This window comes from Fusarium keratoplasticum, chromosome 14 (genome assembly GCF_025433545.1).
Source record: "Fusarium keratoplasticum isolate Fu6.1 chromosome 14, whole genome shotgun sequence".
NCBI classification, from domain to species: Eukaryota; Fungi; Ascomycota; class Sordariomycetes; order Hypocreales; family Nectriaceae; genus Fusarium; species Fusarium keratoplasticum.
In genome coordinates this window covers 818523-844064 of record NC_070542.1, presented here as the reverse complement: position 1 = coordinate 844064, position 25542 = coordinate 818523, and the positions used below count along the sequence as shown (strand labels likewise).

The 25542-nt window shown below is 52.1% G+C and overlaps 5 protein-coding genes across 5 annotated transcripts; 1 reads left to right on the top strand and 4 right to left on the bottom strand.

Annotated features, from left to right (window-relative positions):
• Positions 1–790: 790 nt before the first annotated feature.
• On the bottom strand, positions 791–3497 carry NCS57_01483300 (Cycloeucalenol cycloisomerase; the record flags this gene model as incomplete). The annotated part of the gene is made up of 3 exons (XM_053064419.1): positions 791–1057; positions 1303–1361; positions 2912–3497. 3 exons carry the CDS (start codon positions 3495–3497, stop codon positions 791–793), a joined length of 912 nt encoding a protein of 303 aa, XP_052906303.1.
• A 1744-nt stretch (positions 3498–5241) lies between these two features.
• NCS57_01483200 (uncharacterized protein) lies at positions 5242–7384 on the bottom strand (the record flags this gene model as incomplete). Its single annotated transcript, XM_053064418.1, has 6 exons — positions 5242–6152; positions 6221–6427; positions 6490–6711; positions 6769–6924; positions 6980–7040; positions 7100–7384. 6 exons carry the CDS (start codon positions 7382–7384, stop codon positions 5242–5244), a joined length of 1842 nt encoding a protein of 613 aa, XP_052906302.1.
• A 1577-nt stretch (positions 7385–8961) lies between these two features.
• Positions 8962–9966, top strand: NCS57_01483100 (BZIP domain-containing protein; the record flags this gene model as incomplete). The annotated part of the gene is made up of 1 exon (XM_053064417.1): positions 8962–9966. One exon carries the CDS (start codon positions 8962–8964, stop codon positions 9964–9966), a length of 1005 nt encoding a protein of 334 aa, XP_052906301.1.
• Positions 9967–11000: 1034 nt separating this feature from the next.
• Positions 11001–11929, bottom strand: NCS57_01483000 (BHLH domain-containing protein; the record flags this gene model as incomplete). The annotated part of the gene is made up of 2 exons (XM_053064416.1): positions 11001–11657; positions 11828–11929. The coding sequence occupies 2 exons, from the start codon at positions 11927–11929 to the stop codon at positions 11001–11003; spliced, it is 759 nt and encodes a 252-aa protein (XP_052906300.1).
• Positions 11930–18828: 6899 nt separating this feature from the next.
• On the bottom strand, positions 18829–25130 carry NCS57_01482900 (Helitron-like-N domain-containing protein; the record flags this gene model as incomplete). The annotated part of the gene is made up of 5 exons (XM_053064415.1): positions 18829–18910; positions 20337–21100; positions 21155–22568; positions 22630–23726; positions 23793–25130. The coding sequence occupies 5 exons, from the start codon at positions 25128–25130 to the stop codon at positions 18829–18831; spliced, it is 4695 nt and encodes a 1564-aa protein (XP_052906299.1).
• Between the last annotated feature and the right edge of the window lie 412 nt (positions 25131–25542).

Genomic DNA, 25542 nt, shown 5'->3' with positions numbered 1-25542 from the left:
TCCGGAGTTCGCCTAGATACTCCGAGCTAGACCCTATATACTCGCGGGCGGTGAGTACCTCATCCGCTGCGCAGACATCGTTAAAGTCCCGCTCTTGGTCCTTCATCATGTCCTGCATAGCTTCGACAAGTCGATACAGGTGGCTCTTACCGTTTATAAGGTAGCTCTTGATGTTATTGTTGCTTGCTTCTGTGCCAGAGGTGACGCGGATGCCAAGGTTGCGATGCTTACGGATGAAACAGCGTGCCCACTGGGCCCTTATAGGCATGTAGGTTCCATGGAGATACCGCAGGATAGCCCGCTAGTCATCAAATTCCCTACAGAGGTTTCTCCACGCCATCTCGTGAGCATCCTCAGTCTCGGCAAATAAGACGAGCTTCCACATCATAAGAACCCCTCGATAGCTATGAGGGATATCCTCAGATATCGGCGCGTGGACTAACTATCGGTCTTTGGGGCTAAGCCCAGCCCGTGCCTATAGAGTAGACTCATCCTCGTCGCTGCTATCGGGACTACTGCTACTACTGCGGCCCTTGACCCACTTTTGCTTTGATTTGAGCAGGACGTTCGAATTAATATGGTGGATACAGAGCTGCTGCTGTACATCAGGGAACTGATCATTCAGGGCGGCATTCATCTGATCATCGAAGTCGGTAACGATGACGTCCGGTTGGCAAATAGAGTGCTACTCTGCCAGTTATCAAATACTCTCAGAGAGGAATTAGAACCCCTCCCGTCTCTCGTTATCGATCAGACCGAAAGCCGCATTAAAGACAGAACCAAGGCAAGTCTATCCTGTTGCCTGGAATAACGGAAGCTTGAAGCGGTTGGTGTTGTATGTGTTGTCGAAGCTGATGATCTCGGGAAACCGCTTCCATATCTGGAGACAGTAGGAAAAGGTCCAGACAAGGCCAACGAGGCGGCTTGGCTCATCATCCGCCCACTTAACGACGTAAGGAACGTCCATCTCATCAAATAGCTTGATCAGTGCTGCAGTGGGAGTGTAGCCATTCAACTTGTCTCGATTGATGAGAGCCCGGGCGTTATAGATGTCTCTCTGCGTGAAGGTTAATTCGGGGTGTTGCTCTTGGACCACAGCCCGTACGTCACGGGCCCGGATACCGACCCGACGGCTTATCGACTCAATGGTTGCCCTGATGGGTGTAGTCAGCCGTCTATGGGAAGGGTGCGCAGACGGTCTAATACTACGCCCATAGTTGTGTTGACTGTGTTCCGGGTTTGGGTGTTATCGTAGGAGCCACTCGCCCTCTTCTAGAGCCTCGGCTATTACCATCCACTTACATCCGCACTTCCGGGACTTCCATTGCCAAAGACCTGCACCTCTGCTAGGCCGTGGTTCTCTGTATCTGTCACATTGGAAAGAATATCTCATCCTCCGACCGTTATATAAGTAGGCGTTCCGTCGGATAATACCAAAGCCACTCTCTTTCGCAAAGGTGTTTATCAAGTCGAATAGAGCTTCGGCTGACGGCGCTGGGTCGCCTGGGATCGGTGGGTTCGGGATCGGGTCGGGGGCGGGGGACGAGGAAATCCGAAGAGAAGATCTGATCTTTTGAGGGGATATTGCTTGGGTGGACGGCTCTCGGGGCGGTGAGTAGGGAGGAGGCGATTCAAGCGCATCTGAACTGAGTGGCGAGTAACCCCATTTCTCTCGCCATTGGCGTACTCGCTCGTATGACCGAGCGAGCTCGAGGGTAAGCTTCCGATCCGTCCCAATCACTTCTCGTACTAGCTTCAGGGCAGATTGAAACTCGGCCTTTGTGGGTGACGATTGCTCCCGTGCTGATTGAGGCGGAGAGGAGGAAGGTAGTGGGTCGGTTTCTGGCCCTGGTATAGGGATTCTGACTCGCTGCTGCCGTCTTCCTTGGGTTAGGAAGTCATTCGAAAGGTGTATCTCGTAATCGAAACGGAGCCATGGTGGCTCATGAAGCCCTTGCGATCCATGGGGCTGTGGAGCGGTTGAAAAGGTCTGTGGATAAGATGCGAAGAGATTTCTGAGTGTATCTTCGTCGCCGACTCCGTAATATTGGCTGATAATTGTTCCAATGCTGCTCGCTGAGCGAGGTCTATTCGCGAGTAACGGCGGGCTGAACCTGGATTGTCGGCTCTGCCGCCGTCGTTTTCGGGCGTGCAATTGATCGCTAGGACTAGGACTGCGAGTTCGGCATCTCGGATTGCTCTCTGAGCTAGAAGGAGGCTCAGATTGGGACGTGGTGAAGGTTCTAATCATCGAGGATTGAGAGACTAAGGAGTGGATAGCTTGCTGATGGAGAGAAAACTTGATGGCGTCGCACTGGTTACCAAGGTAAGATTAAGGGAGAGCTAAGCTCGAGGTGTCGGATACGAGGGTGGTAAGTCAAGATGAATGATGATTTCAAGATGAAGAAGAACAGATTATTGATTGATTCACCCCTGTCCCCTCGTTTTCTTCGTCCTCATTATATTTGACGAGGAGAGGCTACGATACTAGACCTGCCGAACCTGCAATAGATCTGTAACACCCCTCTGACTCTTGTGGTGCACTCGTGTACAATCTGGGTAGAGGCATATGCAACACGAGGTACTTAGGAAGCTCTGACAGAATTCTGCCGACACTAACAAAAACGAAATTGACGAACCAGGTGTTATAAAAAGTCATGCCCCCCTAAGGGTCATGCCCGCGTATCAATTCGTCATGCCCCCCTATCAATTGCCATCTAAAATACCACTAGGATAGCCATACAGGAACCAAGTGCCTCAAGTAACGCGCGCACTAAAGACCAGTCTTGATCGCTATCAATTCGACGGATCCGAGGTAATCCAATCGTGAAGTAGGATGTATACCCTAAAGAGTATACTCCAAGCATTCGTTTCCGGTTCTTATACGTAGATAGTCCCGAGAGCAACGGACTAGCCATCACGAAGATCTCCGCAAACGCCAGACCATATGAAAGTACCGGGACAAGTGCCTGTCGCCCAATCCACCCGAGCTGTAGTCTGCGGACAATTTTTCGCTCAACAGCCATCATGCTGGTGAAGTAGGTCATAAAGTAGGCATGTGTAAGGGGATACATAAACACGGGAACCTCCTGCCTGCTCTTCCCGACAATAACCCAACTAAAGTTCCAGTCAACGTTGAAGATGTAGCGCAGGCCCACGGCGTCGAAGAAATAGTGAGAACCAAAGTACGTCCCAAAACAGACGACGACAGCGACCCAAACATTGAGCTTGAGCCAGTATCGGTGCGACCATGGTCGATGGTTGAGGTCGCGACGAGAAGATAGGAGAGCGGGGAGCACAACGGATGGTGCTGCAACCGTCGTTGAGAAGAGTAGATATTCGATATCGTTCCAATGGCGCGGAACGCCCGTCGATATAACCAAGGCGACAGCAATGATCCAAAACGGGCTTTGAGCCAAAATGACGCGTTCTGTCCATAGCTTTTCGTCCTCGAGACTCTGACGTGGCGGGATTGTGCGTTTTAATGGTTGTGTCATCTTAACGATGTTCGTATCCAGTATAAAAATAAAGCACATTGATCTCTGTAAGAAACAACGGGGCTTGGGTCTGCTTTATTAGTTATTTATCCGGAGCTTGGGATGGTCAGGGGCCCCTTGTACGAAAGAGAGTAAATGTGCTTCGGCATCATACGATAGTGTCTGTAAATAGTACGACTGTGGGGGTCTCTAAATCAACCATCCCCTGACCTCCGTACCTCCGGTAGGGGGTGGTCTGACTACCAAATGGAGGGTTGATTCGCAAAAAAATCGAGGTACCTACATTTATGTGGGTACCCCACCCAATATGAGGTACCATGGTTTTAATATATAATCCCACGTATAACGATTTGGTTATATGTGTTAGATTGGCGCCTGTGTGCGGATAGAAGGGAGTTTGTGTTGGAGAAGTGGCATGCATGATGATGTTACACAGGCAGCCACCTCAAGGGAAGATGTCACCCCATGATACCTTAATTGTCAGAACAGCGTTACAGATCTGTTGCAGGTCTAGTATCTTGGCCTTGCCCCCTCAGATACAAAGACAACGAGGGAGAACGAAGAACAAGGAGGACGAACACAAGGAACCTAATCAATACACTCAAGATCATCCCAATATCATCTTTCATCATCAGTGACCTAGTGAGGGCGCGCTGTCTGACAGTATGGTGGCTCGGGCGCTGTGCCGCCGAGCCGATCCCCTATCCCATGAGTGCCCATGTAAGGAAGTGGAGGCATGCACTTCAATGCAATAGAGCCTATTGACCGTTGAGCCAAAAAGATCCGCGAGTAATCGCAATTTTCCGTTGCGATTACGCTGCCTCACACCACCTATAACGCAAGGGCCTTACAGGGCCTAGCCTTCTATAATCCACTTCGTTACAGCCACAAGGCTCTAATTTGTACCTTGCCCCAGTGTTATGCTATTAACAAGCAGGGTTTGCGACAGGCGGTCACAAGTGGCGGAACTGCTAAGGCCTTATGACCATGATGCTTATTTCTTAACCAGGGGATAGAGTGCAATGATGTATCGCCGCTACTGAGAACTCTGATTGGCCCTAACCCCTTATCTTGACCTCCCTTGGAGCCTTATGGGCACTCATGGGATAGTTGCAGCTACGATAACGGACTGACGGTCTGTTAATGACTTACCCTTTTGCCCTGTGGCTCAGTGGATAAGGGAGCTGCGAGGCAGCTACGGCAGAAGCTAGCTAGCTGCAAGCTTGAGCCCCGCAGGGGCCCGACCGTGTCAGTGTCACGCATACTTGTTTGTCACGCAAGCTATGCATGTACGTTAGGTAAATTACCATTCGGTAAATTACCTCGACGGAACCCTACTCGATGGGGCGTAGAACTGAAAGACAGGAGCAATAAAGTGTGATTTTGGCTGGATGACGGAACTTCGCGTATTGTTATATGATTATTGAAGGAAACCCAACATGGATAGACCAAGTTCTCTGCGTCCTTAGTGAGCATCAAGTTCTCATTCGCCTCTCCTGAATCCAGGGCGGTCGATACCACAAACTCGTTGTTTAAGAGACTCGATGGTAAAAGCCGCCGCTCTGGAATCACACCATGAAGTCTATATATTGGAAGAGTAAATATCATCTGATACCACGACTTTCGAGATCGAAGTGCCCTCTCAGTTAGGGACAATGTAGGATTAGCACCATGATACTTTGCATCATGACTGCCATCATTGAATGGAATATCACCCCACCACATCACGGCATCCAAGCCAATCTCACTCAAACATCCCATCGCAATCAAAGACACACCTCTGGCACGCCTCGTCATTCCTGCACTGATCGATAAGGCACTGCTGATCCTCGGCGGGGCACGAGCTCGCTCCCATGTTATCGCTACAGGCCTTGCAGTCGGGGCTCTCAGGATCCTGGGGAGTGGGCTCGGGCGGCTGGTCCTCCGACTTGGTCTCTTCCCCGGGCGACTCGGGCTCCGGCGTGGGCTCTTCAGGCGGCAGAGTCGACACGGTGATCTGGTTCTCAACTTGACACACAAGGTATCTCGAGTTATCCTCGGCAGTCACGGTGGCGATGCCGGCCTGGATGACATCGTTGCAGAGACACATGGTCTCCACGGTGGGCTCAAGCGTGTAGACACCGGGCTCGGTGACACCCTCGATGGTCGTGACGGTGTAGACGCAGGAAGTAGCAACCTCGCCGGTCCTAGTTTCGGTGACGGGACCTGCAGCTGGGGCGGCGGCAGGGCCTGCAGTTGGGGCGACGACAGGACCTGCAGTTGGCGCATCGACGGGGCCTGCAACTGGGGCCTGGTCGGCCTCGAGCTCCACGACTTCTCCTATATCGACGCATACCGGATTCTCATCGTTCTCGTCTTGTGCCACAAAGTCGAGGCAGGCGTCTGGGTTATCCTCGTAGAGCGTATACGCATCCTCTTTGGATTCGGCACCCAGCGCCTGAGCCAGGTCGTTCGGGTCACCCAACTCTACTTTTCCATCGACCTCACGGATCGGATCCCAGACGTCGGGCGTCTCGTCGGGCATGCCGTCGTCGCGCTTGTGCTGCGGCGCTTTGTCAAAGCCTATTGGTCTCTTGTCCGTAATCGGTTCGTTGGGGTAGACACCGAATTCTTCCTGGATCCATTTGCCCAGAAAGTAAAAGGCCAGGTTGTCGGCTAATTATATCACGCATCAGCACAAAACACAGGTCCTCTTGAGCGGCTATGGTACGTGATGGTCATACCGTTTGTTCTAACATAGAGACCGACACTCTTCAAGCCATAACGAGCCAGCACTTTGGTATATAGTGGTCCGTAGGCTTGCCTCTTCAATTTAGGTCCTCCGTTTGGGTTCTCGAGGTACATGGACCGATCCATGATGTGGCCGTTGCCGTAGGCGTGGTGCTTCCAGTTGGCGTCGATATGGAAGAGTTCGTGTACCATGGATTGCTCTGTATTGGGTGGGTTAGACGGCACTCTAATAGACGGATATAGGAAGCAGTCAGCCACTTGCCTCTGCACTGATAGTTGATCATATTGAACTTGTTCGCGTCTGAAGCCCTCGACCATTTGGAAGCTGCGCTGTTGCAGGTTGGTTGGTCAAACCAACCAGGGCACCAGTTCATCATGCCAACATGAGTGCTCGGCCAGTTCTCTGTATAGGCGATTGCCCTTTTCCTCCAGATTACCTCACCGTTATCTCCTGTCCCGGCGCTCCTCCAGCACCGGCTTGCGCCTAGAGAGGGGGTCAGTTTTAGAAACCAGGCATCAACTTGTCCGGGTGCGTATGTACATTTCTCAAAGTCTTCTTTTTTTGCACCGGTGGGGCATCCGTCAGGAAAGCTCGCGCCTCTCTGTTTCTTTTTTCTGTTCGGGTCGTCGCATCGCATCTGCAAGTGCCAGTTGATTCGGCCGCCCAGCTGCCAGGTCCCGACAGAGTTGATGAGTTCTGGCAAAAATAAGCATCCATACCCATCGGCTTCTACTTGGGGCTGGGATCTAACTCTTGATCATATCTTGATCGTCCTTGTTTCGGGACGGATCTCCCAGGAAATCTTTGGCAACCTTGGTCAATATTAGCACAGGCTCCTATCCTAGTATTGATGTGGTTCGATAGTACATACCTGCTCGTTGAAGTCGACCTTGTCCTTGATTTTGGCGGCCATCTCAAGCATGGATCGCCACGATCCAACGATGCTCGCTTCTTGGTCTTTGCTGCAGCCGGTGAAGCTTTCAAGGAAGACATTCCTCTTGGCTACGACATTGCCGTCGTCATCGGTAGAATCCACAACGAGCTCAACCGAACCATCCTCGTGATATACGACCGCAGGTGCCGGTGCTGCATACACGAGACTGGGAAGGAGAGAGATGGCAGCGGTGGCCGTGAGAAGGAGAGAATTGACCAACATGTTGGAGGACAAGAAGTCGACGGCCAGTCAAGACTGTGGAGGCAGGGCTAAAGAGGATGCCTCCTAAACTCATGGCATCCCCTTCGATTTTATAAACATATTGACCCTCGCCGGCGTTGCCAGCTCACGCCAAGCAAGCTGAGAAAACATAGCAGCAGACGGGCAGGGAATCGCATCCTGAAGGAGCAATGCCACCAAGGCGCTCACAGGATCGGCCGCATGGAGATGATATGACTCCCGTAGGATTGAGTATGGGTTCCCTGTCGGCCCGTGTTTGATCTTCTGCGGTTGGTTCACAACGGCTTCAGCTCGCCTGCACGGCGATCCGCTTTTAATTGGAGTCGGGCGACATCTACTACGGTTGCACATTACCACATGGGTGACAACCCTTTTTAGGAGCCTCAACCATGTTAAAATTCTTAGTAATTTTATGCCCCCTTGTAAGACTACAGTACAGCACACTATCCGGAAGGTTTCTCTTCATTTAGATGGCATCTCCACCAGGGAATATATCGTGATAATTCCTGGTGACGCGTCACAATTATTTCACTCACTTACTCACACATACACACCAGCATTAATACCTAGCCTATCGCCACCTCGTAGCAGTCATGGGCCATCCCCATCCATTCCCTAAGTAAGCTCGGGTCTATCTATTATGAGATTGTGCGACTAACCTTGTCTTATACGTAGATATACCCAATCACGTCCGATCGCGAATGGCATCAGCACCGCTTGGTATGGCATCAGCTCTGCTACATTCAAAACAGTGCGCTATCATATCAATACTGTAGCCCTATATAAAAACGCCTAAAGCCTATGTGCGAAATAGCTCTGGTCATTTTCGTACATGGTTTTGTCACCCATGTGGTAATGTGCGACCGTAAACCCCCTCCCCCCCGACGGTGAATATCCTCCTGCAGCCTCCTCTTCGCCAATCTCGGGCTGGCGCCCCCAAAGGTACCGCACAGTCCTGCTGATCTGATTGCTGCGGCAATGTTGGCTCTCTACTACATGTGACATCGGCGAAAACCTTGTTCTCAGGAGGTCGCGTCAGATCATTTGGAGTGCCGGCCGCTGTACGAAACTCGTCTGTCGTATTGGGCGCATGTGTTGATCACACCTTCACCCAGCGGCACGGCCGGTGGCCCGGTGGTAACGCGACCTGCCGTACCTCGAGGACCGAGGGCCCATATTGATACCCTTGAACCACCGTGTGTCCCTACAGCTTCAAGTGCAGATTTCAAGCTGTTTGAGCTTCAGCCAGTTGACATAAGACGTCCCCAAGAGCGTGCTTGACGTTGTGCATGCCACGCGCCCCAGTCTTCGTTATTCATCCCACAGCGGCTCGAAGGCTCATGGGCACAGACACCTATCTATTTACTGCCTGCCTTGCTTGATTGATCTAACCACGACCGCATGTCTCCTTGCCTTCATCGACGCTCAGCAAGAGACCGGAACTCTCAAGCCTGAAGTCAACATCTCGACGCCAATATCCAGCTCCCTCACCAGCAACAGCTTTCCAGCTGCAGACCAAGGCAGAGGGCTGCACCGTTACCATAGCCGCCACGGAGATAATGGAAACCCACTTCTTTGGGGTTGGTCGATTAGCTAGTTCCAAGGAATACATGGACGACGAGCAGCCGTTTGGCCCCCGCCCGTTTTGGCCCCATCCCCAGGGCATGGTCCCATTCTGCACCCCTGGCAGTTGGATGCTTTCCTCTGCCCCATGCTTCACGATAAGCTCCTTCGCGTCATCTCCGTTGCCGTGGGACTCGGGCCAATGCCCTGAAGTCTTTATCGACAACGCGGCCGTCGACAGATTTTCCAACAATATGGCTTTGGAGCGTCTGTTGCCCACACCTGCCGACTCCGACTTTCAACAGGCCGTGGAGATCCCTAAGCTCGCGCCGAGTGCTGCTTCAATTGATGACAAAGAGGATAAAGAGCCAAGACACGTCCACAGCTCGCGCAGCACGAAGCAGCAGCGAGAACTCGCCTCGTTACGAAAACCCACCGGCTTGAAGCCGCCCAAAGTAAAGAAGCGTGCGCGGAAATCAAAGGCCACGCCGCAGAAGGGCGGCAAAGGCGGTCACAGGGGTGCAACGGCTTCTGAGGACGAGATCTGTCGAAAGCGTCTTGAAAGAAACCGCCTTGCGGCCGAAAGGTGCCGCCACCGCAAGCGGGATGAGGCGCAGGCCTTGGCCGCGAAGGAGGAAGCTCTGGAGAGCCAGAGCCGACACCTTTTCTCTTGCTTCCACATGCTGAAGGAGGAGGTGCTTCGTCTGAGAACAGAGCTGTTGCAGCATACAAACTGCGACTGCGTGCTTATCCGGGAGTACATTGCGAGGGAAGCACAAAGGACCGTCGACGGCCTGGCTCCGCACAGCTCGACTCCAGCCATCCACCATGGGAAGGCAAGGGGGGAACAAGTCACGGAGAAGGCAGGGAGTGTAATGGGAGCCCAGTCGACATTTCAGATTCCATCAGAGACATGTCACCAAAACGGTATTGCCGAGCTGCTAGTGGAGCAGTACTTTGAGCACGACACGGCCCGGGAACCGATCCAAGCTCTGCTGTGACCAGGGTTTGAATTTTGGAGGGTGGAAGGGAGATCCGAGGAAGCAAAAATTTTTCTTTCCCTCTTGTGTTTCCCTTTGTGTTTTTTTTTTTTTTCTATCTTTTCCCTCAGAATGCCCGGACGAGTCATTCACATCCTTCAGTTCCAGTCTGAACTCGATGACATGGTCCTGGGCTTACGTAGACTTTCCAGGTAATCGAGATACGCATGCTAATTCCAGGCAATCCCAAGTCCATCATTGTAACCTGTTCCACCAGTTGCGGGAGAGTCGCAAATCACGATATAGCAGACCTGGAGCGCGAGGCCAAGATGCGGCAATCGAATCAAGTGCACGTCATTCCCTATCGGCTATTGGCTACTGCAAGCTCGACCCACTAGTTCGCGGATCCGGGGCAGTAGATGGAGGCGATTGGGTAGTGACGAGCTCGAATTCGCTCGATGTCACCCCCAGGACGCTTCCCCATGCAGGCTGACCATTACAATGCTTGCAATTGGACTAGGCTCCAAATCGATTCAAATCTCGAAAAGCCGGACCAGGACGACACGCAGTCCAGTAACGGGAGGAGTGGGTCATATCCTGACACCTGTCTGCCACGTATGGTAAGTCAAGAATTAGTTTAAGAAAACCTTTAAAAAAAAATTAAATATTAAAAAGAAAAAAAGCCTACGGCGCAGTGGTTCAGCGCTAGGGGACCTGTGAGGGGCTGGGTTGTTGCCAGTCCTCGCGGATTCGTAACCTTCTTCCCTTTGTCCCGCAACCTTAACCACGTTGATGACGCAAGCCAGTCGCAGTAGCTCCCCTAGCCAAATACAGACAAGGAATTGCACTGACGAAACTCGTTAATTATTCTACAAAAGGTACTGTAACCAGTGATCCATGCTTGAGCATTCATTATATCTATCGGATTGGCCTTTATTCCCGCCGTCACCAAGCAGCAGTAGAACCAAGCTAAAGTGCCGCGCTGACTGTATATATCATTGCAAGCCAGTCCAAAATTGTCCCCAGAAGCAGTTTTGACTCGTCCAAGCAACATCTCAATTTGGGCCTCTCTGCATGACCCGCTCCAAGGTTGACAAGTCCCTTGCCAGCTGGTCACGTCCTGCAGTCAGTGTTTCAATTTCGTTTTGCTGTCTCAAGATGGTCTCCCTCGCAGCGTCCAGCACCTGGCCTCTACTGAAGCACTGGCCTGGATTCACCGCGGCAATCTGGTCGGTGTGGTCGAGGGGCTGTGCCACCGGCAGCACGGCCAGCAGGGACTCGAACTGTGCCTTGAGTCGACTTCGGTACTGCTTCTCGACCATGTTGTGGCACTCCCGGGCGTTGGCCTCCTCCCTTGTCGGACCGGCTGGTCTGCGGCGGCGAGCAGACTTCTTTGGCTTCCTGGAAGCGGACCTGAGCGTGATATCTGGGCGAGCGGGGCGTCTGGAGCCCTCACCTGCTGGGCTTTCCGGTGTGCCGTGGTCTGCCGGATGAAGGCTGCCATCCAGGCGAGTCTGCTCCGGGCTGAGGCTGTAGCTAGCGTTGCTCGAGTCCCCTTCTGGGCCGTCCCCGGAGAGAGGAGAGGGATCGGCCGTCAGGATATCAGACAGCCCATAAGCCAAGAGAGCATCTTGGGTGAAGTACTCAGACCCTGATGATCCATCCGCATCCCAGATTCCCGACTCCCACGATGTTGATTCAAGGGTCATCTGCTGCAGTTGATGTCAGCCTGCTGAAGAGAGGCTGCGGCACCAGGAAACAAGGGGGTCAAGACGGCCCCAGTGACATTCTTTCCCGGGGGGCGGGGGCAAGACCGGGGGCAAGACCGGGGGTCGTGGGCCGTGCAGTGGCTTACATCAAAAACAAACCAAAGGCGGCTCACCTGAAGCTGGTCCTGATCCCAGTAGAGAATTCCAAAGTGGGTGTCACTGTCGATGGGGGCTGTCCAGGGTTTCGAGGTCGATGACTTGTCGAGTGAACCCATTCTGCGGTTTCGTACAAAGAGAAGGAATCGACTTGTTGCAAAAAGCTCGGACGCGCATCATTATATCTATCGAGGCCGTCCGTGAATGGCGCGGCAATGTGATAAATCGATGATCATAATTGGGCTGTCTCGACATCGGTTAATGAGGCTGAGTCTGGGCCAATGGATCCCGTACCGATCGCCTGAGATGCTCCCGAAACCTGTCGATCATCCCACCAGGCATATCGGACCACCCTCCTCCTTCACGAGGGGCGGGTAAGCTAAAGCTCTGCTTGGCCGTTTTGTGGGCGGCCGGGGACGGCCTCGACGATTCCCGTTTATTAGCTGCCAGCCAGTTGGGGCTGGAACCGTCGTTCTGGCCATCTGTGGCGAACGCCACTGTCCGTTGTGCACCACTGTAACTCGAAATGAGCGCCATGTGGCATGCCATCATGATCTTGCTACCAGCTTTTCGGGCACGGGAGATGTTGGCGCTGCTCTCTCCGAACAATCGTCGGCCTCGCGGGGATGGTCCCTGAACAGGATCCCGGGCGTCCGACAGCGAATCCTTCACATTATAGCGCATGGCAGTAGCCTGGTTTGGGCTAGTCGTGTTTCTTTGCATCCGGCACAGCGCATAAAACGGTCTGAGATAAGAACCACGGGTGGCATCGTCCAGAAGCATGAACAAGCCCAAAGGCACTTGTTGTAGTCCACCAGATTGCACCATCCCAGCCGGAGACGTGTGCAAAAAGTGCCCGAGGGCCAGCACATGGTGATAACTTGACATGAAGCTTGCCATGATTGGAGGGATCGAGTCCCGGCAGAGAGAGGGTGACGTAACGGCCACGGGTAGGCAGTCGGCGGCAGCGCTCACTGTGCAAGGGCCTCTTATGAAGGGTTCGAAGCCCCAGGACCAGACCCCGCGACGCAGCAAGATGAGGAGCACCAAGTGCCGGGTGTTGCGCGCGCCACCGGATGGCACATGGTTCGATTCACGAAGCGAGATGTGATGATATGAAGCATAGCACGATGGGAATAATAACCCTTGTGAGTGGGAGTGCATTAGCCGGCCTTACGAGTGAACTACGGGGAGAGTGTAGTAGAAGGATCTGTCAAGGGCAAGGATCACAACGATCGTGAATAGCTTCACGGTCAACGTGAACGCCACACCATCATTAACGCCAGGCAACAGCCTGCTGCCTATGAGATCGGCAGACTGAACACAGGTATAAGAGACCGACTTTCGTCGCTCCTTTCGATAGAAAATCAAGCGCTCATTTGATCCTCATGGCTCCATCGGTACCTGCGACAGGATCGCAGGGTTCGTCAGTGCCGGATCGACTTGGCGGTTCTCAATCCCCATACAGGGCATCGGGGTTCTGGACCCCGACCCTACCGCATGTAAATTCCCGTATCATGGCGCACCGCACCCACCAGCAAACTACGGGCCAACTAGGATATGCGTCCATCAGACCACCCATCATCATGACGTCGCAAATCAACACCCCGGCAAAGTCATTTGTCCCAAGCTTCAAGAGCCTTCTCGCCTTTCACGTTGTCGGGCAGGACAGGGACGCCGCTAGACTACCACTCTACCACTGGCTCTGAAGCAGGGGAGTCGGGATGGTGGGAAGCCGAGCTGACAACCTGGAGTCCCTCTGTTGGGGAGGCCCGCCTCGACTAAAGTTGGGTGACAGCTTGTTGGCCAACGTCTGGCTTTCTGAGCTCGCGACCACGGCATCGAGGAGACGAGGACGCCAAACTTTTCCCTCCCCTGCAAGAAGAGACCACCAGCCGCCGACCTTGTATGTACCATCACTTAGAGTAGTCAGGGATTGAGGAATTGTATCCTTCATGGGTCATGAATAATTCACCTTTATATAAATGATAACTTTGCGTCTGTAGTAGTACCGTGCCTTTTATCTAAGCCAGCTATTCAATTCAATGCCGTAGCCCTCGAGCCCTCGAAATCGAGCTTCTCTACCTCGTGTCTTGCAAGTAACGGCGTTGAGGTTTTCATGTTCCCAAACAAAAGACCATTCGCATTTGGGTGGCAGCCAGGCATCAGGCAGTAGACGAGCTCCGTCGGCAATGCCTTACATCCCTCCAGCACAGCACCACTCCTCTTCCTCCTCTTCCTCAGCCCTTTCGGGCCTTTCCTACCATTCATCTTCTACTCCTTCCTCTCCTTCCTCCTATTCCTCTTCGAACGTCTGCGTAGACGCCAATCGACCCCCTGAACGACCGTTACCCGTTCCGTCAACCACCCACCACGCTCCACACACAGACACTCTCTGTGCTAGAGCAGTGGGTTCAAGGACCCTGCAGGATGCGCACACGGAGCCAAGCTACGCGGCCGCTAGGGCCTCGGTCGCGCCCCCGCTCCACCAGCCCGTCAAGTGTCAGCACCGGGGCGTGGAGGGCATCTCGACTAGCCCTCCCCCTTCCAGCAAAGAACAGGTCGGCAACTTCCCGGACAGGAGGGCCGAGACACCAAAGGAGCTGAGAGAGTTTGCCAATCGACTCCTACGGTCGAACTGGTCGCAGGCAAGTCGCGAGTCTGGCAGCAGGGATCATGGCTTCAGCGCGGGGATCTGGAGCAACAGGCTCAGGACGGGCGAAGGCGGCAACGGAAGAGAACTGCTTCCGACTCGCTCTTCCAGGGAGTCTCAAGCGTCCACCGTCGACCGACAGAGCCCGGGTGACCAGCGGAATTCAGCCCCGAGAGAGCGTAGGAGATCTCTTGATCCAGTCCGGCCCGCCATACGTCCACCATGTGGTCGTCGTCGGAGTGTAAGCCTACCTGCCTCCCCCAAAGCGGTTCACTTCGGCTTAGTCTTGGAAGACGTATGTTACTTCAATAAATTGGAGCGTCCTCTTGCTGTGAGCGCAGGCTCGTCGTCCGTCAAAGACTGTGTGTCGTCTTATTTTGAGTCACCTACGTAGGAATCGGGGCCGTATGAGTGGGAGCTTTCCACGCCCAACTTTCCTCTCCTTACCATGGCTCGGAGGGCCATGCCCGTCAGACTTGAGCGGGTCTGCCTCTCTAATGATAAGAAGGCTCTCTTGGGCACCGTTGTTGTGGCCAACCTTGCCTACCATAAGTCTATCGTCTGCCGTTTCACCTTGGATTTCTGGAATACCATCTCCGAAGTCACAGCGCAGCATTGCCATGAGATTCCAGGCTATGATGTATTTATATTTAGCATTGGGCTGACGGAATTGGTCGATCTTGAGTTGAAGCCTATGTTTTTTTGTGTTCGATACAACGTGGACGACCAGGAGTTCTGGGATAATAACTCCAGTCTGAATTTCTAAGTCAACTTTAAGAAAAGGTACTTGTGGTAGAAACGCAATGAATAGCTCGGGGTCCATTGATCTGTCGGATATCCGAATGAGTCACATCGACAACCCTGCGAAATGGCCTGTAGCGTGACCAGCCAGCCGGGTACCCCCAGCCTGTCTGTGGCTTGGGTAGTCTCTTTGACGGGTAGTTGACTTGTCGAGGGGTTTCATGTTTGGTAGCGCATCTTTAATGAGACGGATAATCCAGGGCCTGGTTGTCTCGAGATCTGGTTGGTGCATGACAGGCAGTCAGCTGCTCACATCCGCCAATGGTTGCTCCCAAAATCGTTCGGATGTTGAATGCCCCCCCCCCCCCGGGTTGACGTCATGCTAGAAATGTCACCATACAATACAGCACGATAAGGAGTAATTTGATTCAATATTTGGATGCAATGTAAATTTATGTGCTATTTGGAGCTGTTAGCCGACATTGTGAGGGCATTGTGATCAGAGGACAGGACCCGCCGCCATTCCACCGGCTAGACGTTTTGTTGAAGATCGAACAGCTCTCCACCAACCACGCACCACCCCGCATTTCGCTGTTCCTGGGTAATCCTATTGGCCTCACAAGTTGCGCCTAACTACAGGGATCCTTTTTCTCGGCTGCTGAGGCCTCGCAAAGATATTGCTGCCTGAGGCTGCTCCACTACCAACACTTTTGCCAACACCAGCGTTTGAGCGAGCAACCCGACTAATATCTCAGCCCTACAATAACCCTTGTTTGAAAAAAGCCCCACATGTCAAGCATAAGTACTTACCTGACCAATACAATGACACTACTCCCGACTCGCACTGTCAACCTGTCACCACTTCCCCAGATTCGCGCCCTGGGCCTCCAGGTAGCAGCGGTACTTCTGAGTACCTTATTCGCTCGACCAGAAATTGCTTATGCACCCATAAGCCGACTTATTTCTGACAAAACATCTGCTTGTGAGGTAGAACCATGTACTCCCATAGCCCCACCCTAGACTTTGCAAAAAGCATCTTTTATTGGTGACCTCACGCAGTAAAGAGGGGCAGAGTGTGTGTAGTTTGGCTGCAACGGGTCACCTGTCACTGCGGTCTTATGCGTAAGCGTGTTAGACCGCAGCGTCAGAGGCGCTCCCTCGTAGGGAGGCAAGTGTCTGTATATTGTAGTAGTGCTATATACAGAGGGAAGGTTGGGGGGGGTGAAAGTCGAGTCTTGACTGCGTGAGAGATGACGAGACACCTGCCGAGGCGAGCAATTCCCCGTGAGGCAGTTGCAGGAGGGAAGAAAACCCCTCAGTGAACTTTCCGAGCCGGGAAGTCTATTGTGCAGTTGGTCATCACGTGAGGCAACCCCAATAAAACTACTCCCATTTTGGTTCAGAAGTCCTCACTGCGTCAGTCCCTCAATGTTCTCCCTTGTCCGATCCATATGTATCGGTTGCCCATCATACGAGGCCAGAATAGAGCCCCGACAATCTTAACTCACGTCCTTGCCCCTCTACGGCGGCTTCTTAAGCATAGCGAAAACAAGAAGCCTAAAGCCTGGTTCATTCCTCATACTAGGTCCTTACTTAAGTGGATGACATAGAGAGATTTGTCTCGCTCGCGATCATATCAGCTTCAACGCTAGGCCCCACTTACCCACGCCCTCTGAACCCTTTTCTACCGCTCGTCAGCCTCATACCATCCCGTTGTCTGTATTCACACCTAGCTTCTACCCTCGAGTCTCATCAGCAGAATACGAGCCCACTACCACCTCTGTCAGCAAGGAAGACTAGCACACGAGCCCGGCATCTGTCTGGAAGATCCTAGACCGCCGGAGGTTAGGCCCGTGTGGGAGTGGACTTATAGCACCATCTGAGCTTCGTCCTCTATTCCGATTCTTGGTCTGGGACCCCCAGTGACGCCGTACCCTGGCATATGCTACATACTGCCAATCCTTACTCCAAGACAAAAGGGTCAACTTATCCTGGATCGGCCTGATAGACTCGAAATAATCGTCTGAACACTGTAGTGGGGTCGAGAATTGCGTCACAATGGCCGTTGCTGAGGGATTTGTGTCTTTTTCACACCCCCGACTGCCCATTCAGGGGCAGACATGGTACCGCACTGTTGGAGACCTAAAGGGCAGTAAACGTCCCCTCATCGTTGTCCACGGTGGGCCTGGCGGAGTCCATGATTACCTTACGCCCTACTTCTCTGATCTACCTGAGAAAACTGGGATCCCAGTCATCCTATACGATCAGGTGGGCAACGGCAACAGCACACACCTGCGCGAGACCAAGCATGATGCGAATGTATGGAGACTAGAGGTCTTCCTCGCCGAACTTAATAACCTTCTCAGAGCGCTCAACGTTGCCAATAACTATGACCTCTTCGGTTATTCTTGGGGAGGAGAAGTTGTAGCCGAATTCGCTGTTTAATATTAGCCTTCTGGACTGAAACACCTCATCATTGCCTCTGCCCCAGTCAGCGTGGAAGCGCTGATAGGAGTTGTGAAGGGCCACATGAGGAGGCTCCCTCAGGCCGCGCAAGAAGCGATCTGGGTAGCTGAAGCCGAGCAAAAGTACGATACGCCGGAATACAAAGCAGCTATGCTCGAGTTCTTCAAGCGGCACATGTGCTGCTTCTGGCCTTGGCCCCAGGGCCTCCTGTCATTCTTTGAGAAGGTAGAGAGCGATAATACGATAGATGGGACGATATATGGGCCTAGCATCATTAACGCGACCGGAACGCATAAAGGCAAGAGCAGCCCTTACTTCAATTAATCACGAGACTGCATGGGACTAACTGATTTTCCCGAGTAGATTGGAGCTTAGTTAAAGATTGCGTTAAAATCGTCAAGCCAACTCTGGTTATCACAGGAGAAGGTGACTTTTGTTATCCCGCAGCAATTAAGCCTTGGGCAAATATTCCAGATGCGGAAATTGTCATTATGGAGGGGGCAACCCACATGCCACATCTAGAACTGCCAGAAGATTTCACTACTCATCTCCTTCGATTCTTGGCAAAATAATCCAGGGAGTGAGAATAGGAGGAGTTATATTTCTGAATGTAACATATGGTCATGTAACCTCGCGATATAGTCCCATTGCCTCGTCCGTCGCGTAGATATTTACGTTAACAAACTCAGAAGTCATAAATCACCTCTAACTTGTTAATGAATATCTTCTTTACGTTTAGCTTTACGAGTTTTATTGAGACAGGGTTGGTTACAGAACACATCATGGTTGTCTCACCGGAATCTGACGACGAACTCGAGGAGAGCTTATCGTTTTTTTTATATTAATACATGCTCTCTAACTCGAGCGCCTGTTATCCCTAGGGAATTCCCTTAGAGGAGCCACATAGTAGCCCGACCCAGCAGCCTTAGTCACTCTCCTGAGACATATTGATGGCAATTCCTATCATGCTACCCGCAACCAGGCTAGCGCCAAGGACCTACGGAAGAGCCACGAAATGAGTCACTTTATTACATCCTAGAAGGAAGGAGAACTCACAGTCAGGCACCAACAATAAAGGTCACCAAGAGCTGTCTCCAGTGGATAGACTTTCAGGCCACAGTTCATCAAGGCCGCGCCGAGGACACCGCCAGTAATGCACTAGGAGGTGGAAACGGGAAGACCATACTTGAAGGGTAGCAGGACGGTTATGGCAGCGGCCAGCTCCATTGCGTAGCCACGGCTAGGGGAGTGCTTAGTGATGCGATTACCTAGATTGCGCACGATATGGTATATAAACGTTTAGAATCTGAGTCTGGCTCTAATGGCTTTGGTCTAATTTGGCGTGCCCGTCTTAGCGCAAGTGACACTATTCTTTCATGCCAGGTACTCAGTATTAAAAGGGCCAATAGTATTAAAAATATCATTGGCGCTGTGCGCGATTGATAGGACCCTTTGCAGAGCAACCTTGGGCCGTCGTTCATAGGTGTCCTATCACATTTTGTGACTAAGGCTGCCCCGACCCTCAGGCTCTATGGCTTAAAACAATAGATAATGGTCAAGAGATCTCATTAAAGCCCGGTCAGGGGAATCTTATTATAACAGACGAATACGAACTTATCTAGGACAAAATCGACCAATTCCCCTTAATTATTTAATATTAGAAGAAACTAAGAGCTTCAATACACAGTTAAAATCCCCTATTAAGTGTGATAATAACCGAGGAAAAATTCCTAAATAGCTAGTCTCTCGCTCCAGCCCCCGCCCATGTCAGGAATTACTGAGGTAGTTGCATCTTTCAGCTAGTCGTGATTCCGGAGGCTGAAGATTAGCTTTCACTGCTGCCAAGAACGGTAGACGAAGATGCCTTTGAGGAACGAAAGGTCTATGCCTTTCGGTACGAAAGGTCTTCTTAAGCTCTGGGATTTCCCCCCCCCCGATTAAGCGATTACCCGATTCGTAAGCGCTGCTGCACCTCTGGTTGGCCCCGATTAATACCACACCCGGGTCCCTCTAATGGTCCTAATCCTCCCCCCGAGTGAAAAGAAGTCTTCATTGGCTGGGGATTTTCAGCTAAGAATCACGTGACATTCACGTGAGCTTTTAATTTATAATAATGTCGTTGCTCTTGTCGTGTGCATTTTGTGAGATTCTTGCTTCTGCTTCGAGTTAGGTGAAATCTATTATATTATATCGGATTTTTAATATATAATATATATATAGGAAACACTGGTTTGATTTTTCTCGAAATCTCATTATTGATCTCCTTTATACCTTTTGGAATACCTGGTAGCCACTTGGCGGGGATGTTGGGTCTTTGGTGGATGTCTGGTGCTGAGAACCCCGCTTCAGACGTCATCATCGTCATCGAACGCGAACCGGACGTTCCGGGCGGAATCGGAACAAAACACCCATCATCTATCAATACATACCTGACTGTTCCTTGGATTTGCTATCTAAATTATAAACTATATTATTGCTCGTATTGTGCGGATGGGTGCAATAATGATAACCGGGCCTCGATTAATGTCCCCCCGCACAATTGCTCCAGCCTAGCCTCGCCATCAAACATTTCCTGTGGTATTTTATTCCCGACTATATCCTCCACACGCGCCTTTGACAGCAATATAATACCATCCAGCGATTTGCACCGCGATAGCTGCACATACAGGCTATATGGATCGCACTTTCCTGCCTCGAGTTGTCCAGTCTTGGTATTCAGCTTTGTTCCGGTTCCTCGCAGCTCCAGCGCAACTTGGAGGAGGGTTTCGCCTTGGATTTTGTAATCGGTGCATGCGAATGCCGCAGTGCAGGGAAGTCCTCGGCGGCTCACATTATGCCTCTGCCAAGGCCTCTTCTTGACCCTCTTCTTCTTTTCGATTGGTATTTGGGCACTCGTTGGAGTAAGCAGGATTGTGCCTGGTGGCATTTCATCAAATTCGAACTTCTTGGTTGACTCGGACGACAGGATGATGCCGGCAGGTGGTCCAAAGTGGAGGATGATATTCGGCGCGAGTTGATAGCCTGGGAATCTTTTGCTGTCTGGTATAACTTCTAGCGCTGTGTACTTGGCGCCATTCACGAGCTTGAGGCCTGGGTTTATATTCATGGTCACCACAACCGGCATACCTGGCACGAACATGAACGTGGCCGGCACACAGATCTTGCTGTCATCTCCGACGCTGGCCATAAGCGTAGCTTCTTCCTCCGTTACCGGCAATGTATTGGGTTTGCCCCAACGGTGCTCGGATAGAAATATCCGGACTGGCTTCTGTTCGTTCCTCTGGAAGGCCAAAACGCCATCCACGTTCAGGCACCACCTGGTGCTATTGAGCGGTGTAACTACTGTGATGCCCTTGCTCCATGGTATGGCTTGTCCTTCCCTGAAGCACCGACTGTTAAGGAGCTCCATGTCGGACTCGTCTTGCTCTCCCTGCCGGATCCGAGTCAGCAGTCGCTGCAGCTCCGGGTCCCCTGCTGCGCGCACCTGTTCGATGAGCATAACGACGGTGGTAAATCGAGCCCAGAGTGCGTGCGCCCTCATTTCGTCCGCAATCCTGAGGGCGGACCATGGCGTCAATAGCGACTTGTTTTGCACTGGGCGGAATTGGTGGAAATCTCCTGATAGTAGCACCACTGGGATCCCGCCAAAATCTCGATTCGATCCTCGGGAGGCGCAAAGCCGCTTGTTGATGTTGCTGAGCGTCTGGAGGCCCAGCATGCTCACCTCGTCAATGATGAGCAGCCACTTTTCGCTCCATCTTCTTCGGGCATCACCGTCCACGTAGGTTACCGTGCTGCCATCGTCGGCATTGCCGTCGGATGCGTTGGGTTGCATCCCACAGGCGGAGTGAATAGTCACGCCGTTGATCCGCGCTGCTGCGGCCCCCGATGTCGCCGTCATGAGCAGCCTGTGCGATATGTCTTTGCTAGCGAACAATTCCGCCAACGCCTCGATGACCCTGGACTTCCCAGTGCCGCCCTCCCCACCCAGGAACTCGCATAGTTGTGCGTTATCATTGTTCTCGACATTACTGCTACCGAAATTATCGCTGTCATCTTCGTCCGGGATGGTGTCGAGATGGCGACACACTAAAAGGAAGGCGATTTCCTGCCGCTCGTTCAAGGTGAACCTCCTTGCAATCTCCCGACCGGCATGGAGGAATGTTGTCGACGGTCCAAAGGCGACCCTGGCACTGGGTCTCTGGGTGTTCCGGGTGTCTGTTTCTGCCATTTCTATAATATCTTCTCCCGCGCCCGCGAAGGTATGGTTCAGTGATGCTTCTGCGCCGGTAGCTGTGGTTTGCGTAATCTGAGCTCCATCAGTGCCTTGGATTCTTTTCACAATTTCCTTGTCAGCTTGATCCTGCTTGCTCTTGATCCCTCTAAGCTGACGTTGCGTTGGGGGCTCGCTCCTGGCTACCATGGTTGGCTGGCACTGCTCTGGGTTCTCTGCGGAAGCGACAGTCTCGACATCATCCGCAAAGTCGGTGATATCTGCTTGAACTTCGCGGAGCTGATCTAGCATCTGCAAAAGATGCTCCGAACCAGCGGTCACCTGGTTAGGGGCTGTAGCACCTCGTACTGTCTCAATCAATCGGCCAAGCTGGCCAACCTGGTCTGGGCGATATGCTTTTACTGGGCCTGTAGGATCTTGGAGATCATACCCCATAGCGTCTATATCATCCAAAACGGCGTCGTCCCCCGCAGCCGCCCACTGCTTTGCATCTCGCCGCGCATCTTCCGCTGATCGCTTCAAGAGCTGGATGTTGCCTGCGATAGTGTGGAGTCTTTTTGGGAGTTGCCGTCTCCAGTGCTCCCAGATTTCGTTGATGTCACCAGACGCTGCTGTAATAAACTTCTCCCATGGTACAAAGAGTGCAAGGTGCTGTACTGCAGCTCTAGTACTAATATCAGTACATGCTCTTTGTTTATCTGTACTGTTACATGGCTTGTGCTTACCTGCGGTATTTGTCTGTGTTTGAATCAATATCAAAGTCCATATCGAGAAAGCCGTTAATGCACGGCACTGCATACTTCCCCGGGGGTCTTAGAACTTGCACCCAGTCCCTTCCCGGCTTCCAGTTCCTTTCAAATTCTATCTTCACTAACTCCTTGGGAGATGAATCTATCCTCTGTAATGTAACAAGCGATACGTAGTCATAGAAGCATAATGTCTGCAGCACCTCTCCACGGTGGTGGTAGGCTTCAATGTACGGTAGCTTCTTGCCATCGCTTCCCACCAAGACCCTCTCCGCGCCGGCTTCCGCGCCGTTGCCGTTGCCATTGCCACCTATGTTCTCGATAGGTCGATCATCGTCGTCGCCTAAAGTGCTACTGCATTTCTGGAGATATTGCCAGCGTCGGAGTATTGCCCAGTATATCGTTGTCATATTCACATATGACCATTGTTTAGTACTCGAGAACTCACTTGGGTAATCCAGGAAGTGCGCAATCACCTCCACCTGCGATAATGGCCGCTCGGTGAATATTCGGTTTGCGATTCTCATCAGATACTGGCGGTTTATATTTGCCTTGGCTTCGTAGTTTGCAGTTGTTGCACCTAGCCCGACGGCGCTGGTTGTGCTGATACTCGGAAAGAGCTCTGCTGCTATGGCCACTCTCTTCCAGATCGGATCTTGGATTTTTGTGGCGTAGTTTGTCAAGTAGTATATCAGCGCCATTGTCTTGCTTTGGGTTCCGATGAAGGAGATGTCGTGATTGTGCCGCAACCCAACCGCCATTGGCTTGCTCCATCGGTTGATCATGGGATGTGAGCGTTGAAGCCGAAGTATGCCATCCGCACCAAATTCGCTTTTTGTAAAGAGCTTCCAAGGCGCATGGAATCGACACGTGGGCTTCTTTTCTCCCTCCTTGATGTGAGAGTATTTGACACAAGTTGCGGTGTGGATATGCATCTGGACCCTGCCCGCGCAAAAGTGGGCTTCGTCGTCAAACTGTTCAGAGAAGCGCCCTGCATCGGTCATCAGGTGGGATATGTTGTCGTAAACTACCCTAGCCTCGCTCTCCTCGCTAAAGGCAGCAGATTCGTCCAGATCCTAGATAATAGTTTAGCTTCCGACCTACGTTGGCTTTTGGTTACGTGGATATATGGATGCACATACCTCGGTAAAGACAGAATCGACATATTTCAGGATTCCTTCCCGTTCCATCGCCGCACTCTCATCATCCTCCCCGTTTCCATGAGCACCGATGAAGTTTCCGAGCTCCAAGTTCCCCTCGAGCCATAGCAAACCATGGACATGAAGAGCACCGCGTTCGTTGGTCTCGATAGCGGCGAAATACTGTCCAATCTGACCAAACACAGATTCCTCCCCAACCTTAACGTAATGCTCAAAGAACATCTCTGCTTCGCGGTGGAAGAAGATGGCAGAGCTTATGGGGTCAGTTATCGCCAGCTTCACTCTCTCATACCTATCCTGAAGGGCCCGAAGCAGGGTTGCTTCCGCGCCAGCCTTGTCCTCCTTTCGGTATGCCGCCAGACGTAGTTTTACCGGGTTCGTAATGTCATTAGGGTTCAGCGTAAACCAAATCGCCGGTATACCGTATCTGATGATGAGCGCTTTAATCTTTCTGCGCATGGCTAGCCGCGACTCCTGCGACATGGCCTGTTTGTAGCCAAAGTATGAGATGTATCGCAGGAGCTTTTTGATATCTTCATCTCGGGTGCTCCCGCCCGCCTCTAACTCCTTTTGTACTTTCGCCAGCCTCTCTAGTGTTAACGACTGAATGATTCTCTCAACCTCGGGAAAATCGTTCCGCCGCACGCTCACCATACTTACTCCTCTATTCCTAGACCGAACCTCTATGTTGAATACTAGGAATGAAAACGCCGGATGATTGGCAAAGCGACCACCATGCCGTTGCAGCACTTTCTTCATCCATGCGCGAAGTCCGAGATTACGTGTTGGCGAAATCGCATCCTCTCCACCCTCTCCAATACTGTCTCTATTACGGATACGCCCTGTGAGCTGGAGACTGTTCTTCCACAGCTCCGATTCCATCTCTTCCTTGCACCGTGGCCCACCGAAACCGAACGGAAATAGTGTTGGAAATGCTTTTGCAAAATGCCAGACATCATTGACATCTGCAAACTCGTTGCCTCTTGAAATGTGAATGTATGGCTGAAGGTGCGAATCCTGCGCGCTCCCAGCCGGCGGGTTGGGCGGCTGTGCTTGCGCATTTGTGTGTCCACCTCTGATTGTATCAATGGCAAATTGCAGTTTATCGGCATCGGTTGCTCGCGGTGCTGTATCCAATGGAAACATACCAGATGCAAGGATCTCATCAAGAAAGCTTCCCATGCTCTCATACTCGAGCTCCTCCCTAGTGCGCTCGTCGTAGAGCTGCTGATCCTCGTCGTAACTTACATCATTCTCATCATACGCTCTGCCTAGCCCGTCCACAATCTGTTCGAGTGACTGGGGCTCATTGTCATCCATTCCACGTTCTGCTGGAGGCGCAATGTGCGCCGTGCGCGTTTCTTCCCACGCCGATGGTTTATCTCTCTCTATCATGTCATAGATCTGGCTCGGAACCCCGTGCGCCGGCTCTCCCCAACTATCCAACTCGGCTTTGTCGATTTCGATATGCCGATAGTGGGGGTTAAATTCTTTTAGCCAAAGCAACGCCCGTTCCACAGCTCCTCGCCGGACTGAGAGCAACTTGGATAGATCGCTGGGGGCTGGTCTCTGCGGCCCATGCCAGGATATATGGATGTCCTCCAAAGATTGTAGAAGCGGATGTGGTAGTACTGTGGTAACCAAGTCTTGAACACTGTTTGGAAACACAGTTATATGACCCTTTACATGGCGTGTATATGCCGTGCTCTATTTGGTGCTTTTTGTGACTTTG